This window comes from Diceros bicornis, chromosome 4 (genome assembly GCF_020826845.1).
Source record: "Diceros bicornis minor isolate mBicDic1 chromosome 4, mDicBic1.mat.cur, whole genome shotgun sequence".
Classification (NCBI taxonomy): Eukaryota; Metazoa; Chordata; class Mammalia; order Perissodactyla; family Rhinocerotidae; genus Diceros; species Diceros bicornis.
Genome location: NC_080743.1, coordinates 34,471,140 through 34,488,389, shown reverse-complemented (window position 1 = coordinate 34,488,389; position 17,250 = coordinate 34,471,140). Strand labels below are relative to the sequence as shown.

At 39.9% G+C, this 17,250-nt stretch overlaps 1 protein-coding gene across 1 annotated transcript in view; it reads right to left on the bottom strand.

Moving 5' to 3' along the window:
- Positions 1-12,725, bottom strand: part of PLPPR4 (phospholipid phosphatase related 4) — a 44,079-nt gene extending 31,354 nt beyond the window's left edge. Inside the window, exon 1 of the mRNA XM_058538611.1 lies at positions 12,539-12,725. Coding sequence (XP_058394594.1) covers positions 12,539-12,616 — 78 coding nt within the window. The 5' untranslated portion in view covers positions 12,617-12,725. The remainder of the gene's footprint in view (positions 1-12,538) is intronic.
- Positions 12,726-17,250: the final 4,525 nt, after the last annotated feature.

The window sequence follows — 17,250 nt, the reverse complement described above, 5'->3', positions numbered from 1 at the left end:
GTCTTAACGCTGTGTTTCAATTAAGTTACCTTAATTTAAATTAAATTATCTCCCGGTCTAACCATCTAAAAAATGATTGTATTATGTGTTTTACTGTGAGATGCATCAAAAAGTCATATGAACAAATATACAAACCAAATACAAGGTAACATGCGATACAAGTACATCTGAAAAAGAAGCACAGTTTATTACTAAAATCTTAAATGAATAAGTCTAACTACTGATGGATTGCTTGCCCAGCACAAAAAGTTGGAAAGGTAAGTGATGTAACCAAGAGTAAAAGAGGAAATGAGATCATATACATGTGTGTGATATGTGTGTGTGTATACACCCCCTTTGGTATGCGGAGCTAAGCAGCCCTATCTTGCTCTCGGAGAAGGGAAAGTTCCTGCTTCACCCAAGCTCAGTCTCTGCCCCTCTGTTATGCTAAACAGCTTCTGCCTAGATTGGAAACTGCTGTCCTCATTGTGATTTTTAATGTGGAATGGAAAATGAAGAAACAACACAGGAAAGAATGTGGGACCGAGGCGCAGCTCACTAAGGTGTTTGTGCTTCTTGGGTCATCTCCTACTCCCTCTCTCTCCTCTACTCTGCTGCACTGACCTCTGTAAGGCGGTGGAGGAAGAAACAGAGCCTGTTGAGTCAGGTGTGCCAGGAGCTTTGGAACGAGCAGATCTTAAAGTCTTCATAGCCCCATAAAGCAGGCATCTTCTAGGAGGTGCTGCACTTGGCCCTTCTTAGACACTTTGGAACATGCATCTGGGCACTGAAGTCTTAGCAATTTCTTCCCCTGTTTCTGAACAGGACTGAAAGGATCCTTCAGAGTTAGCCGGAGAAGACAGAGGCCAAGGCCAAGACCAAAGCTGAGGTTCAGTACAGGCTCTATCTCCCCATCCCCATTAATTAAGTTGATAGACCATCACAATAATTAATACAACACAAATTTATTGAGAACCTATTATCTGTTCCCCACTATTTCCATTGTTCTGGAAGTTGGAGTTAACAAATGAATAATAAGAGGAACTCATTAACTATCAGGGAAATGCAAATCAAAACTACAATGAGATATCACCTCCTTCCGCTTCAGAGTGGCTATAATTAACAAGACAGGAAACAACAAATGTTGAAGAGGATGTGGAGAGAAGGGAACACTTATACACTGCTTGTGGGAATGCAAACTGGTGCAGCCGCTATGGAAAACATTTTGAGATTCCTCAAAAAATTAAGGATAGAACTATCATATGATCCAGCTATTCCATTGCTGGGTATTTATCCAAAGAACATGAAAACACCCCTGTGTTCATTGCAGCATTATTCACAATAGCCAACACTTGGAAGCAACCTAAGTGCCCAACAAGGGAGGAATGGATAAAGAAGATGTGGTGTATATACACAATAGAATACTACTCAGCCCTAAGAAACGATGAAATCCAGCCATTTGTGACAACGTGGATGGACGTTGAGAGTATCATGCTAAGCAAAATAAGTCAGAGGGACATGGTCAAATACCATATGATCTCACTCATAAGTAGAAGATAAAAACAACCACAAACAAACACATAGAGACAGAGATTGGATTGGTGGTTACCAGAGGGGAAGGGGGGAGGGAGGAAAGTGAAAGGGATGATTAGGCACATGTGTATGGTGATGGATTGTAAGTCGTCTTTGAGTGGTGAACATGATGTAATCTATGCAGAAATAGAAGTATAATGATGTACACCTGAAATTTATACACTGTTATAAACCAATGATATTACAACAACAACAAAAAAAGAGGAACTCTTCCTTAATTATCTCCTGGTCTAACCTTCTAAAAAGTCACTAGAACCAATATTATCCATGAAATAATCATGTATGTGTAAGACTTAAATATCGAAGACTCTAGCATCATCAAATAATTTTTCTTCATACATCTAAAATTCAACTGGAAGGTAGAAATCAAATGAGAACTTAGGGTACAAGAGTTTCAAATGTTTGTCTCTGTATAGCATACAGTTTATAACAGACTGCTGCCCATCTTTTTATACAGTTTTCCCATGAATAAGACTTATGATCTATACCAAAATCTTTATTGGTGGAAGTTCTCCATGTTTTAATCACTCAAATCTCAGTTGCTACAGTACAAGCATCTCCAGATCATTACCCAAGAGGCAAAAAGCCTATTAATTCTTTAGGGTGTCTCTAACTGCCCTAAAGAAAAAATTCTAATGAATCTCACCCTAATGGCCAAAATGAGGTCACTTATTCCCAGAGATTGGACTATCCTTTGACTCATTCATTATTTTTTGGAGAACATAATTTTCTTTATTCTATGGATGGCTGTAATGAGAGAGGGGAAGATATGTAATCTGTACTGGACAGCCCCTGCTACTGAAAAATTCATACATGGTACCACAGAACTCTCAAAAGATAAGAATGGCAGGATCTCATAGAGGATGGGCCTGTTAACATCCTTAGAGCAAGGACTTGCAGTAGAGTGTTACACTAGCATATAGAAGATGCTCCGTAAATGTGAATTCTTTCCCACTGACTAGGTCAAGTAAGGGTACTTAAGGCAAGTGGTCTTCATTTGGTGAGTGTGTGTGTACCTCAATGGATAAACAATGAGCGTGCATTCCAAGAAGCATTTGTTTTTATATATTTATACATTATAATGAATTACTTTATCATTGTATGCACATTATAAAACATACCTAAATGTATGATACAAAAATAAAATCAGGAAAACAAATGCCTTTCCAGGGAATCTAGTAATATCTAAAGCCACATAGAAAGTTTATTTTAGACAACATGAGGGATGGGTGTTGGTAAAAGGGAAAGAGGGGCCGGCCCAGTGGTGTAGCGGTTAAGTGCGTGCCCTCTGCTTTGGCAGCCCAGGGTTTGAAGGTTCGGATCCCAGGCACGCACTGACGCACCACTTGTAGAGCCATGTTGTGGCAGCGTCCCATATAGAGTAGAGGAAGATGGGCACAGATGTTAACCAAGGGCCAATATTCCTCAGCAAAAAAGAGGGGGATTGGCATTGGATGTTAGCTCAGGGCTGATCTTCTTCACACACACACAAAAAAAAGTAAAAGGGAAAGAGAAAACTCATTTACTAGGCACTGAGTTCCCATTAGAAATTGGTAGCCATATTATATAATTTTTATATAATTAAAGGGTTACAAAAACTAATGTGCCCACAATATTTTCACCATTTTACAAACGAGGAAACTGAGGCTCAGAGGAAGTGAGTTACTTGCCCAGGATTACAAAGCTAATAAGTAGACTAATAAGCATGGCAAAAAAAAAAGCTATATTATTTCATAAGAACAAAAAATGGATATCTAATGGTTTGTTCTACCATAAACACAAAAATTTGTCTTTTCTAGCACGTGTGCCTTATGTAACTAAAATAATTTTCTATGAAAATTAAAACTACTGGCTGACCTGGTGGCATAGTGGTTAAGTTCAAGTGCTCTGCTTCAGTGGCCTGGATTTAGTAGGTTCAGATCCCAGGAGGGGACCTACACACCACTTATCAAGCCGTGCTGTGGCGGTATCCCATATAAAGTAGAGGAAGATGGGCACAGATGTTAGCCCAGTGCTAGTGTTCCTCAGCAAAAAGAGGAGTATTGGGGAAGGATGTTAGCTCAGGGCTAATCTTCCTCACAAAATAAAAAATTTTAAAGAAAAGAAAATTAAAACTACAGCTTGTTTGTTTCAATGATCCCTCTCTTTCAAGTCTCAAATCTCAAATAATCCACAAGTATGCCCTAGATCATAAAATGAGCATAAGCATAATTAATAAATGAGGACTCATAGACCTTGAAGATTGATTTCATCTTCAATTGTTAAATAATCCAAAAGGCAGAGCAACACGTTTGATGGGACATTCATCATCACTTACTTTACAAATAAAAATGTCTCCACCAGCTGAAAAAAGAAAGCTAAGGAAAAATTTATGTTCATAATTATTAGTCCCGTTTTACTCCATCCATTCGGTGAAAATTTATTGAAATTCTACTATGGACTAGGAAGTATGCCAGTAATGATTCCATATTATTTCCATTAATTTAACCAAAAGACACATAATAAGCAATCAATAAATATTTATTCAACAAATAAATGAATTTTAATGAACGTACAAACAGATTATACCCTGATATTTCATTTTAGCCCCCTTTTTTGGAGAGTACTCAATATAAGACTGGTCTCTTTTGGACTCTATCCATGAGGACTCAGTTTCTGAAGCATGATTAGAACTTTATTAAATGCAAGTTTTACCTCTAAAGCAATCCCATAGCACAGGCTCTCGGTGAGGACATCAAATTGTAGACAACATATCCACATATATTTCCATGGTTCCCACTCCCAAACAACAGTCTGTGAAACATATTGATACCTTGTTTACCTTTCCTTCAAAATACACTGATTTTAATTTCCTGTATTTCCAATTCATTTTAATTTATATCTAAATAGTCTAATAGTTTTAGAAGAATATACAGAAGCCATCTTGTTACAGAAATGAGGAAGCAATTATCCTTCTTTATATTGTTAACATAAATGTTTTGTGATTAAAAAACAACCAAACAGTAATGGACCTAAGGGGTAATTGATTCAGTGTCTAATTACTGACAGGAAAAACATCTCAACATTAATTGTGTGAAAATTAGCATTTCTGTCATTGGCTTCCACATTCCAAAATCCACTTGATCATGAGGAAATTACTCCATTCCATAGTTATCTGAAACTACATTTCTTTAACTCTAGAAGAAACCATAGAAAGCTGAGGTGCTCATAATTAGACATTTCACAGTTTAAATACAAACATTTTTTTGTCTTGTGGCCAACATGGGAGAATAGCACTACTTGGTTTTTAGGCAAATTCTTGGACCTCCTAGAGTCTCAGTTATTTAATTTGTAAAGCAGAGTTAATATCTACTCCTCAGTTGTATTTAAAGGATCAAATGAGATAATGTCTGTAAAAAATCACATTAAACTGTAATAGAAAATTTAAAGTTATTTTGTTACCAATGATTTAAATTACATTCATACTCCTTACAATGTTTCCTCTTTCCTTTACTGCCTGTCAGAGACCTCATATCAAGGGAAGTAATTGTAAAGTTATAGGTGGGCAATTAGGCAATAAGAAAGAAAAATATGGGCCCGCCCTGTGGCTTAGCGATTAAGTGCATGCGCTCTGCTACTGGCGGCCCGGGTTCGGATCCCGGGCGCGCATTGACACACCGCTTCTCCGGCCATGCTGAGGCCGCTTCCCACATACAGCAACTAGAAGGATGTGCAACTATGACATACAACTATCTACTGGGGCTTTGGGGAAAAAAAGGAGGAGGATTGGCAATAGATGTTAGCTCAGGGCTGATCTTCCTCACAAAAAAAAAAGAAAGAAAAACAGTACCTCTAATCTTATGATCTTTAGTTGTAACCATGCTTTTTGAAGAGCCAACTATTTGGAAAAGCAGAAGATCCATTCACAATTGCTTTAACGTGTTGTTTAATGCAATGTTTATGTCATGAAATGTGTACCCTGGGTATTTAGATATAACTTTCAAACAGCTAGCACAATTTGCTCACATGTAGAATTAGAATGACCTGTATTTGAAGTGTTATAATCCAGGGGGAAACTTTCTAATAAAAGGAATTCTAGAAATAGTAATAATTAGGAACAAGCGCTAGAACAGGAGTCAGGAGATTTATGTTCTGTTCCTGATCTGGTATTAACTATAGTGTGTCTTTAGATAACTCAGTTAACCTTTTCAAGCCACAATTTGCTCATTTGTGATAGAAGAATCAAACCAGATGTTCTTGGAGTACATGATTTTATTAGACTTAATTCTGTAATAAGACATTTCCTCACTTTTTTTCTTTTTTGGAGAGGTTGCTTGAGAAGCAGCCTATCCTATATACATATGCTGGGAGGAAATCTGGTGTGAGTAATATTTGTAATACAGTCCCAACATAAACAGTAACGATTGTGCCTTAAATGCTTTTTATTTAACAAGCCAACTTAGACAACCCAAATGCCTAAAGGAGTCTCCATGGTTTGCTCACAGGTTGGATGCCCATTACCCTCCCATGCACTTCAATCCTACCTTCTGTTTTCTTACACTTTTTGTCCTGATCCTCCTTGGCCTAGCCTCTCTCTGTTTCTCTTATCTCCTCGCAACTCTTTCCTGCATGTTCTATCATTCTCATATACCTACAGATTCTGCTTATCTAAACCTTATTTCAGTTCTCACTCTTCCTTCTCACTCCACTTGTAGCTCCTCATTCAGTCTCTGCAGGAAACTCATGGGTGCCATCTGTACTTTCCCAAAGGAAGCGTCTTTTTCGGTTGACAATTGTTGCGCCATCTACACATCCATGTCAGAATTAAATCAGTTACTCTAAGTAGGAGATAGCACTAACAAAGCCAAGCTCAGCAGCTGAACGAAGAGGAAAATTCTATTCCACAACTCAGACAAAGCCCCAAGCAGACATCTTCCAAGGACATGTCTTCAGATACCACACAGCTAGCCAAGGCATGGCAATGGCAGGTCTCCTCATCCCACTTCATCATTAAGTTTAGCATTATCATTAGAATCATGTGTGAGGGAGAGTGGCGTAACGGTCATGCAAGAGCAAGATGGACCAGCACTCAAATCGTGGCTCCCTCACTCAGTTGCTGTACATCCCCAGAAAGATACTTAGCTCTCTGCGCTACAATTTGCTAATTTAAAAAATAAGGATAGTAACGCCTTTGTGGTACTACCTTAATGCAATTAATACTTCTAGGGTAGTTCTCAGGAATAAAGATAATGTATGCACAGGGTCTGCCTCATACAGGAAGCTTGAAATAAACTATTCTTTCTTATTACTATTATTATCACTATTATTAATGTCTCTTCAAGGTTGGTAGAAGCCAACTATTTCTTTTTTCCTGTTAGAGAAAAGTAGGACAAAGAACATTTTGAGTGACTTGGCCATGGAGACACAGTAAGATAGTGACGGTCCCTAGGAATAGTACAGAATTCCCTTATAGCAGGTTCTATATTCAGTACTTGGTCTTGGCATTTGTGGAAATGTTCTCATTTAGTCTCTCTAAAATTTAGGGATCTATAATCTATCTTTTCTATTTCCTTCTTCTTTTTCATCAAAGGTCTTTGTACATTGTGACTCTAAAAGAGGAGGAAAAATTTGTTAGCTCATCTCTGTTGGCCGGGTTTGGAGTACTTTGAGCAGACTATCTCTCTATGCCTTCTAGAAAAGGGAAAAAATCTACAGCTACTCTTTTGGTATGTGCAATGCAGAAATGTTGTGGTTTTGTACTTCTTACTGATGCTAAAGTTTGTGGAAAAGAAAATAAGCTAGCGCTATTTCCCAGCAAGAAGATCAAATGAGTTATGTAATTTTTCTCATAGAACATGACCTAGAACAGAAATCTTGTGAATTAATTTTTGCTACATTTAATAAACTGTGGACACCTTCTAGTGGGAAGAAAACAAAAATCGTATTAAGGTTTTGTCAAGACACCACAATGTCAAGGCATGGTGTTCAGACTGAACTCACCAGGGAACATTTGCTCAAAGGCTTTTTGAACTTTCTGGGTAGGACAGCAGCAGAGAAACAATGGCTTTTACTCCTGAACACACTGTCTACTTACTGACCCTATAGCAAATAACCTGCATTAACAAAATCCTAAAACATATCCGTTGTTAAGCACAACATTCACATTAGTGAATAATTTCTGTATAATTTCAAGTCTGTTGTGTTTAAAATATTATGAATCCATAATGCTTCAGAAACTATTATTTTATGCTTATTGGAGAGAGAGAGATGATATTCTCACTCTCTGTTTGTGCCTGCCTATGTGTGCAGGTGTGTGTGTTTGTATATGAGAAGTAAGAAATTTCAAACTCTCTGTATCTATAGCCCTATAAAAATCTCTTTGCATATAGGTCAAACACAGCTCTTCTACCTCCTTAAAGTAAACATTAGATTAGTGTTAAAAATGTATGCCATAAAGCAGAGCGTTTAAATGAAAGGATCTCTTTCCTGCTTATTTATTAAGAATTTATATCTTTTTGGCTTAAAAAGTAATTTATCATTTGTTTATATTACATACTGAATCAAGGTGAACTCATATCTTTGAACAGGATGACTAATGAAAATAAAATTGTGACTCTGAGCACAGGTGGGACCATTATAATACTTTGCATAAAGGAAATGCATTTGGCACATAGACACCCAGCCTTATCACAAACAATATTGGGTTATTAAGCTTGAAAGACCTTTTTATTAATTCTAGGTATGCTGCTAGCTGCCATTGCCACTGTAAGTGATACAACCATCACTTGGAGGGTGCTTTGGAATTTTAAAGGCATGAGACATCTTTTCTTCAGTGGAACATTCCTTTTTACCTGATTTTCTGTTCAACCTGATAAGGCCTTGGATATGCTTATTTGAGAGTTCCTTTCACAACTTGACTTTTCTTTTCCCAAGTTGAACAATGCCAAACTGCTGGAAATCATCGTGTGTTTTTCGTGTCACCATGTAACATCAATATATTTAACTACCGTCAACCATAAACTACTTTGTCAATAGACAATTGGCAGCATAAACCAAAGATGTAAGAAGAATTCTTTCTGTCCATTAACTTAGTCTGTTTAACGTTGAGTTTGTTAGTGAACTGGGACAAAATTACTTCATTTTAGGGGCTGAACACCTCAGCCTCAAGCCCACAGGGATTTAAATTACAGATACCCGATACTCTGCAAATGGGCTGCCAGCATCCCCACTCTTTCCCTGCATCTAGTCATGGGGACTTCTTGAGGGGACACTAGCCACTAACTAGTGAGTCAGTATGGGGAATGTACTCTGTCCACCAACTCTTGTGCGTAGAGGCGCCCTGTGGAGGAGGAACTCAGCTGAGGAAACTGGGCTGTTGTCAGGCAAAACTGCATCAGCTTTGTAAATGTTCCCTCACCTTGGACTACATCTTCCTATTTTTACCAGTGGGAAACCACAGGAAGTAACTTTGCCTATGTGAATACTCTTTCAACACTTTGAGAGACACAGTTATTTCAGTGGTTAAGAGCATGTGCTCTGAGTTAACACCTGGCTCTGCCTCTGACCTTGCTTCATAAAACTGGGCAAGTTGTTCAACTTCTATGAGTTTCAGTTTCTTCTTCTTTGAATATGGATAATAATGGCCTCTTATTTAACGAGAATATTTGAAGACTGAATGAGATGTGCATGTAAAGCATTTAGCATTATTCTTAGTACATATTAAGCGCTTCATAAATGATTACCATTATTCTTGTACAAGCTGTAAAGAGCACTCCACTCTCCCCATTCAGGTCTGTTAATATAGGTCCATTTTGGGAAAGCTCTGGAACCCAAACCACTTCTAGGCATTGGGGAGGAGGTGGCTTCTTCTGAACAATGGGAACTCCCAAGTTAGACCTTGTCAGTACTTGATCCTTTAAGACCAGCCTAGAAGTAAAATAATCCATTCAGGTCAAGGGCAGTTATGAGAGAGGAAAGGAACTAACACATCTCGAGTTCCTACGCTATCTCAGGCATGATGCTTGGTGTCTTACATGCCTTAACCTCATAAAATAGTCTAAGATATGGGTATTATAATTTATATTATATAAAAATATATTTATTTATATTTATAGCATATAATTTCTATCATATATGAAGAAACCTAGGACGAGAGAAGTAACTCGGCCAGAATTATCCAAGTAGTATGCGGCATAGGTGATGTTTGAACCAGGTCAACCAGTCTGTAAGGCCCAAGTTTTTCCCGGTTAAGCATGCTGCCATTTTTCCTGCCATCATTCACTCTAACTTGACATCAGCCCTCTATGGTCCAAATGAAAGTTGCTTTCCCCTCATTTTCCCAGTTAAAGTTTCTTCATATCTCATACCTCTCGTGAATAGCAATTTAAGACAGCTGGAACTCCATGAAGAAAGACAAAGTTTAAATTATCCATGGCGTGACTGACTTGAGACCCAGAGATTTTGTTTTCTCCTCAAGATCTGGTCCTTTATGCCTCTTTTTGTTACTTAAATTATTGTCTGAAGTAACAGAGAAGGCTTGAAATGTGTGCTTTGGGCTGATATGTGATGGAAGGCGATTCACTCATGTTTCACTTTTCCATTTTAATTACTAAGGTCTTGGGAGACTGTTGTACAGCAAAGTGTCATTACTCTACAGCATTTTACTGAAATGTTAATTCATGCTATATTTATTCATCCTCCAAAGGAGATATAAAGCTCATTCTCACCAGCTTCAAAATGAGTCATTCCAAAGGAGCTGGGTATTACATCCTGTCAACTCCTTAAATAATTGGTGTACTAATGTCTTCTTCCATTTTCTAGAGGCTCTTTAGTGGTTCCTCATACATTTAAGTTCCAGTGAGATAATTTGCAATTCAATTTTGTGCTCTCCCTTTGGAGTCTGTTACCCCTCAAGACATAATGTCACAAATACTCATTCCGACTCCATGAATTGTCTTCAAGTAACTGTTCTATAGCTTGCCCTGCTAAGGAGTAGAGAGTATCTGAATGGGTCAAAGTGAATGTAATGATTTGGGGCTATTTCCACTCACAGAGAAGAAGTAACATTTGTGAGATGTTTATTCCTAGAGACACATTTCAAATGCATTATGAGGCATTTTTACTTTTAAAATTCTAGATTAAGGGATACGTACTCCTCTTAAGAGTATCTCGCAAGTACACACATAGATTCTTTAAAGGTACATCCTTAATTCTCTTGTTTGCATCCTCTTTCATGAAAGTATTGTCCTTGAAGCCATATGCCTACAATCCATATGTAGTCAGCTTTTAGCTGACCTCAGGTGTGCTTTGTCCTAGAGGTGCAACCCAGCAATTAACTGATTTTTCCTAGACAGATGTAATAGATCCGGATGTGAATGAAAGCGCTTTCGTACAAAACCACAGTAGATTAGCTATGCGACAAGTGGCCTGATAGGATTTAACTTGAAGGCAGGTATCCCATCTTTCTATTCCTTTACCCTTTTCATCATGGAATCTTCTGCTGCCCACATTTTTCTTGAGAAAACTCTTTATTATCTTTCAACAAAATCACCTAAACCATGGCCTCAAAATTCCTTGTGCACAGAGGAAGAGCAAAAATAAATGAATCCATTAATTACTTTCAATAAACAGGACAATTTTTTTTTCTTCTTTTCTATGTGTCATGGATGAAAGAATCACCCATCATTTCTCTGAGATTTATGCAAGTCATATACATCTTTCTTAAATCTGAAACCATTTTTAAAATTTGTGACACCTAAGAGAAACTTGCAAGTATACTGTTATCTACAAGAACAGTCTGACAATGTCCCTTCCCCCAAGTTTCAAGTCAGTGAATATCCCTGAACACAGTTAAGCCTCACAATCATCAGATACAGAATCTACTACCTATACTCGGAAGTGCTAAACCTCCATATTTGGCTGAAAAGATGGCCAAGAAGGGATATTTATAATTCAGCAACAATCTTATAATTCTCTGTGCAATACAGGCTCTAATTACACAGAACACAGTTTCATGCCTAAAACCACCCGATTTCACTAAACCTGTCCAATATATCTCTTTTCTACCTATGATTTAATAAATCTCTTGCTTAAAAATGTCTTCCTAAAGCAATGGACCACAGTGCATGGAATCACTGTACCTGTCAATCTTTATAACCCACCCATAAATTGTTCCTCCCTTAAATACTGCATTTTGGTAAGTTAGAGGCTCACTATGAATACATGTGCATATTAATCTGTTTATCTGTAATACTGCTCGGCACAGAATAAATGCACATGTACAAATCATGCAAAATCAGATGATGTCACTTATTTTAAAAATATATATACACATACGTACTACATGTGCATATGTGTATATATACACATATATATGTATGTGTATACATATAATTTTTGCTAACCATGGAAAAAGGCCAATAGATTGATGCCTAGAGATGCAGACCCAATTTTAGAAGCAGATGTGAGCACCATAGTAATTATAAGGGAAGGATTTTTTTGTTTTTATTTTGTAATAAAGCAATCCATAATCTTAATACTACATAAACAGTCCCAGCCCTCATACACCCCGGGCATGGTTGTGTGCATTTAATTTCTCATCAAAAGCTCACAGAGTTCTAGATATGTACTCGCACACTGAAGACACAAATCCCGAATATCGGCATCATGGCCCCTCTGGGCCACGGACGCTGTGCACACAGGCGCGACAGGAGGGCCAGGGAACTAGCCCCACACTCACTCACACAGGTATCCCTTCCCTACAGGCCACCTAACAGCGACACCGATAGTGGTAATCACCCCGGGCCGGCAGGCACTCTCAGGCACGCTCGGGGGAGCTCCCGGGAAACCTGGGGGTCAGGGGGAGGGTCAGGCATTTTGGGGCAGCGGCGGGCGCCCTGGCACTGTCTCCACGCCTGCAGCACCGTCCAGGACCCGAATTCGCCCCGGAGCTGCCCGGAGGATCTGCATTATGCCAAGGCCAACTCACCTCGACGAAATAAAAGCAGGGCAGGAGGGTGACGCTGTCCTTGATCACTTTGCCCTTTGGCCTCTCCTTCGCCGACATCCCGGCCGCCTGCCCGGGTCCGCGTCCTCTCCCGGGCGAGGTGTGCGCGGCGCGGTCGAGGCGAGCTGCCTCCTCCAGCCGCAAGCGCCGGGCGCCGCTGATGTCACATTCCCCGCGGGCGCCGCTGGAGCCAGCGCGCTGCATGCAGCGCCCCCGCCTCTCCCCGCCCCTCTTTGCAGCAACCCAGCGGCTCCCCGAGCCGGCAGGTCCTCTACCTCCCCTGCCTTGGCTCCCGCTCCCTGTTTTTCTCCGCGGAGAGACGTCCAGCTCCCTCCTCCAAGCTGTTGCTGCAATGGCTACTCCTCCCTGCCACCCTCCCTCTCCTCTCCACCGCCCTTGCGAGGCTTCGCGGCTCTCGGAGCTTGACGTCAAGAATCGGAAAATGGGAACGCACCCTCGGATTCTGCAGCAGTGAGCCCGAGGAGCAAAGGCACCCAAGCCCCCTGGGAAGCCTCCCGGGTCGCTCTGGGAACACTAACTTCAGGATTGTCGGAGAGCAGAAGCCCAGCCTCTGCGCACTGACCCTCAGCTGTGAAAACCGACTTCTTAACTGTGCGAAATTAAAACTTAGATCCCATACTGAGAAGCAGGCCGCGGTGGGAACTCGTTGAGAGCTGGCTTCGAGCCAGGAGTGACAGCCCCTTCTGAGGATTCTCTGCCAGGGGACTCCCTGGCTCCCAAAACACTGATGCACCTGCTGATAAACACTCGGCTGTCTGGGAATGGTGAGGGTTTCCCGCATCAAGGGAGGCAGATGTGTGGGCATCCTCGTTTACCCCGAAGACCAGGAGGTGTTCTAACCTCACCATCACACCCCCAAAACAGCGTCAGTATTACAGTCATAACTGTAAAGGAAGCACTTCTTCAGACATTAACCTAAATTAAGTCCTTCATCTTGGTGGTGGTGTGTACGGCTGGTCTCAATTTTGTGATTATTTTGGTAACTCTGAAGTGTCAAGGGATATAGAGGAGAAAAACACCCAGCAAATATAAAACACTGTATTATACTAATAAAGGTAGCCCACTTCAATGGTTACATGCCCCAGGCCATTTCCAACCTTTCCAAAGTCTCTATTTCAAGCACATGAAAGCCAATTCCCACCCCACTTTCCAGCTCACTTGTTTGTTTGCTACTCTTTCTTAGTCAGCTGGGGCTGCTATAACAAAATACCGTAGACTGGGCTGCTTAAACACAGACATTTCTTCTTCACAGTTCAGAGGCTGGGAGTCCACAAACAGGGTGCGGGTATGGTCAGGTTGTGGTGAGGACTCCCTTCTTGACTTGCAGATGGCGGCCTTCTCCTGTATCCTCATGTGATGGAGAAAGAGAGCGCTGCCTTTCTGTTTTCTTCTTATAAGGAAATTAATCTCATCATGAAGGCCTCACCCTCAGGACTTCTAAATCTAATTACATCTCAAATGTCCCACCTCCAAATGCCAGCACATTGGTGGTTAGGGTTTCAACATACAAATTTTTGGGGACACAAACATTCAGTCCATAGCATAGTGCAATAGATATTTGGCAGCCTGGGGAAAATCCAATTCGCCAATGTCCACATTTCACTGCCACTACCGCCTCATGCCCTCACTTTCCAGAGTCCAGCAATATAATCCCTCCTTTCCCCCTCCCTATTCACCACACTCACCTGGCAAAATCCCAGCCCCAGTTAAACCCAGTTCCTTGCCCTTACCGGAACAACTGAAAATGGATTACACGACCACGTGGTCTTGTCTCAAGTTAGACTCATGACCACAGACTTCAAATAGGCCCCACTGCCCCACAATCCTGGTATTTTTCCATAGTCTGTTCACTTTCTGACTCCAAAGACCAACTCGCACCTTCTCTGCTCTCTTCAAATCTCATCATTCTCAGCTAATGACTTCAACCCTTATTTCCGCTCAGAAAATGGAAGTAATCAGAAGGGAACTATGTTATCTTCCAGAGTTAACTACTTGCCCCCACCCCCACCCTCCACAGCTACCACCATCTCTTGCCTGGAGTAGCACAATAGCCTCCTGACTGTTCTACTAGCTTCCACTCTTGCTACCCCTGTGATATTCCCAATGCAGCATCCAGAAAAAAATAAATCCAATTGTGTCAATCCTCTGTCCAAACCCTCCAAGAGTTCTCCATCACATTCAGGAGAAGATTCCAACTCTTCACCTGTTCCTCAAAGCCCTACCCAAGGACCCTGCCTGATTCATGGACCTCATTCATCTTGCTCTGTGCCATATTGACTGGCAAGCCCAGTCCAGCTTTTTAGTGCCTCAGAATCTTTGCACTTATTGTTCCTTTGTCTAGGAATGCTGTTCTGCCAACATTGCATGGCTTAATCTCTCACTTAGTTCACACCTTTGCCCATATTTAAGCTCCTCAGGGAAGGTTTCTTTGACTACTCACTCCACCTAAGTGACATTTATCACCCCAGGCCTCCATTACTCTTTATTCTTTCACATTATTTTATTTTTCTTTATGGAATTTCTCACTATCTGATAGTTTATCACGTATTTCTTGGTCAGTTTTTTCATTGCTTTTCTCTGCCACTGGAATGTAAGCTCTACGAGGTCAAGCACTTTTTCATCATTGTATGTCTAGTAATTGGAACTGTGCCTGGCAAATAGTAGGTGTTCAGTAAATATTTGTTGAAGAAATGAATGAATCAATTAAGTTAAATGATGCACATAAAATCATGTAGCATAGTTTCTTCCACATGCTAAATGTTCAATAATTGTTAGTTGATTCTGTTTGTTAATTATCATGGTATTAATCGGTAACTATGCTTCTCATTACTACCAAAGTTACTTTGTATGTGTGTGTTTTCTTTTTTCAACTTTTTCAGTACCTAAAAAAAATTCATAATTCTTGGTAGAGGTAAAAAAATAAGTTAGAAAATTTCTGAATTTATCTTCCTGGATAGTCAGCATTTCTGTATAAAGAAGAAATAAAACATAAGGCTAAAATTGTAGCTCCCTAATTTCATTAGCTGAGAGCTGAAAATATGTGATAAAATATCAGAGATGCATGCTGATCACACCTCAATTATTCAAGAAATTATCGAAACATCAGAAGACTACTCTCCTTTCCTCTCTAGGAGACCTTACCAGCTTGACCTGACCTCCTGGTCAGGAATCAGGAAATGCTTCCAAATTCAAAGTCAATGCCTACTATAAATCTTTATCCCTCCCTTGCTTGTTTTTTTTTTTTTAAATATTCTTTTTCCCGTTTAAAATCCTTTCACAAAACAATCAAGCTACGTTATGCAATCCTCTAAATACTAAATAACAGTGGCTTACGCTGGTAAACAGTCTGTTGTGTTTTACCTACTTTAACTTTTGATGCTCAAAACAACACAACGAACAAAGTAAATTATTTCTCTATTTTATAGAAAAATCTTGTGGATAGGATTCTGAGATGGAAAAAATAAATAAATAAAAAGATGAACCAGAGGAGAATGAGATTTGGAGTCAGAAGACCTGAGTTAGAACCCAGGATTTGTTATGCTTGAGCTCTGCTCTTGAGCAAGTCACTTAATATCTCCAAGCTTCAGTTTCCTAATACGTAAAATGAGAGAAGTGTTAGCACCATCTGATAGCAATGCTCTTTAGCTCAAATGTGACAACATATGTGAAAGCACTTGGTGAATTATGAAATTGGTCTGTCCATTCATCTGTCCATCCACTCAACCTACAAATATTGAATGACCCCCACTATGTAAGAGGCACTTTTCTCACTGGATACCCATTGGAGAAAAGAATAAATATGGTTCTTGCCCTAACAGAACTCACCGTCTAATGCAGGTGGAGAGGAGAAAGACATAGACAATAAATTAGTCTAACCATAGAAAACACTTACACAATGCTTACTATGGACAAGACATCATTAAAAATGCTTTGCACATGTTACCTCATTTAATTCTCACAACATCATTAAGAACTGGGTACCATTGTTGTCACATTTTTTGGTTAAAGAAAATGAGACTCAAAGAGGTTAGCTATTGTGTGCAAGGGCAACAACTATAATTAGTGAAGCTGAGATTTGGAACCCAGTAGGTTGCTCCAAGCTCTGTGATATTAAGGGCTACATACTGCCTCTCTTAACAAACATATAATTACGTCTTGTGATATACACTACTAAGAAACAATTAGGATGCAATTGTAATTGCTATGAGAAACTTCTTAAGTTTGGTGGCCAAGGAAGGCCTTGGGATGAGTTGACATTAAAGCCACTTACAGCACTGAGGCTACTAGAGGACATTCCTGAACTAAAAAATACACTCCATCCCACCTTCACCATGTAAATCCAGGTTTAGGCCAAGGGCAGAACTTGTATGTTAAATGTTGCTTCAAGTATGCTTGTTGCAGGTCCTCATAAAAATACGATTTAATGTGCCTTGCAGAACTTGAGTATTTTCAGTGGAAATTCTGTTCCAGGGCATTCAAAGGAAAAAAATGGCACCCACTGAAAAAGCAGCACTCTGACATTTCACGAGACAGAGTACTTCACAGCACAAATAATCTGGAAAAAAATATGACTGCGAATGCATTTGACATCATCATTAAAACTGTCAGACTCCTGAGATAAAAAAGAAGCAGTTTTCCTATGTATTGGTTTTGGGTGCCCACAGCCAAATACA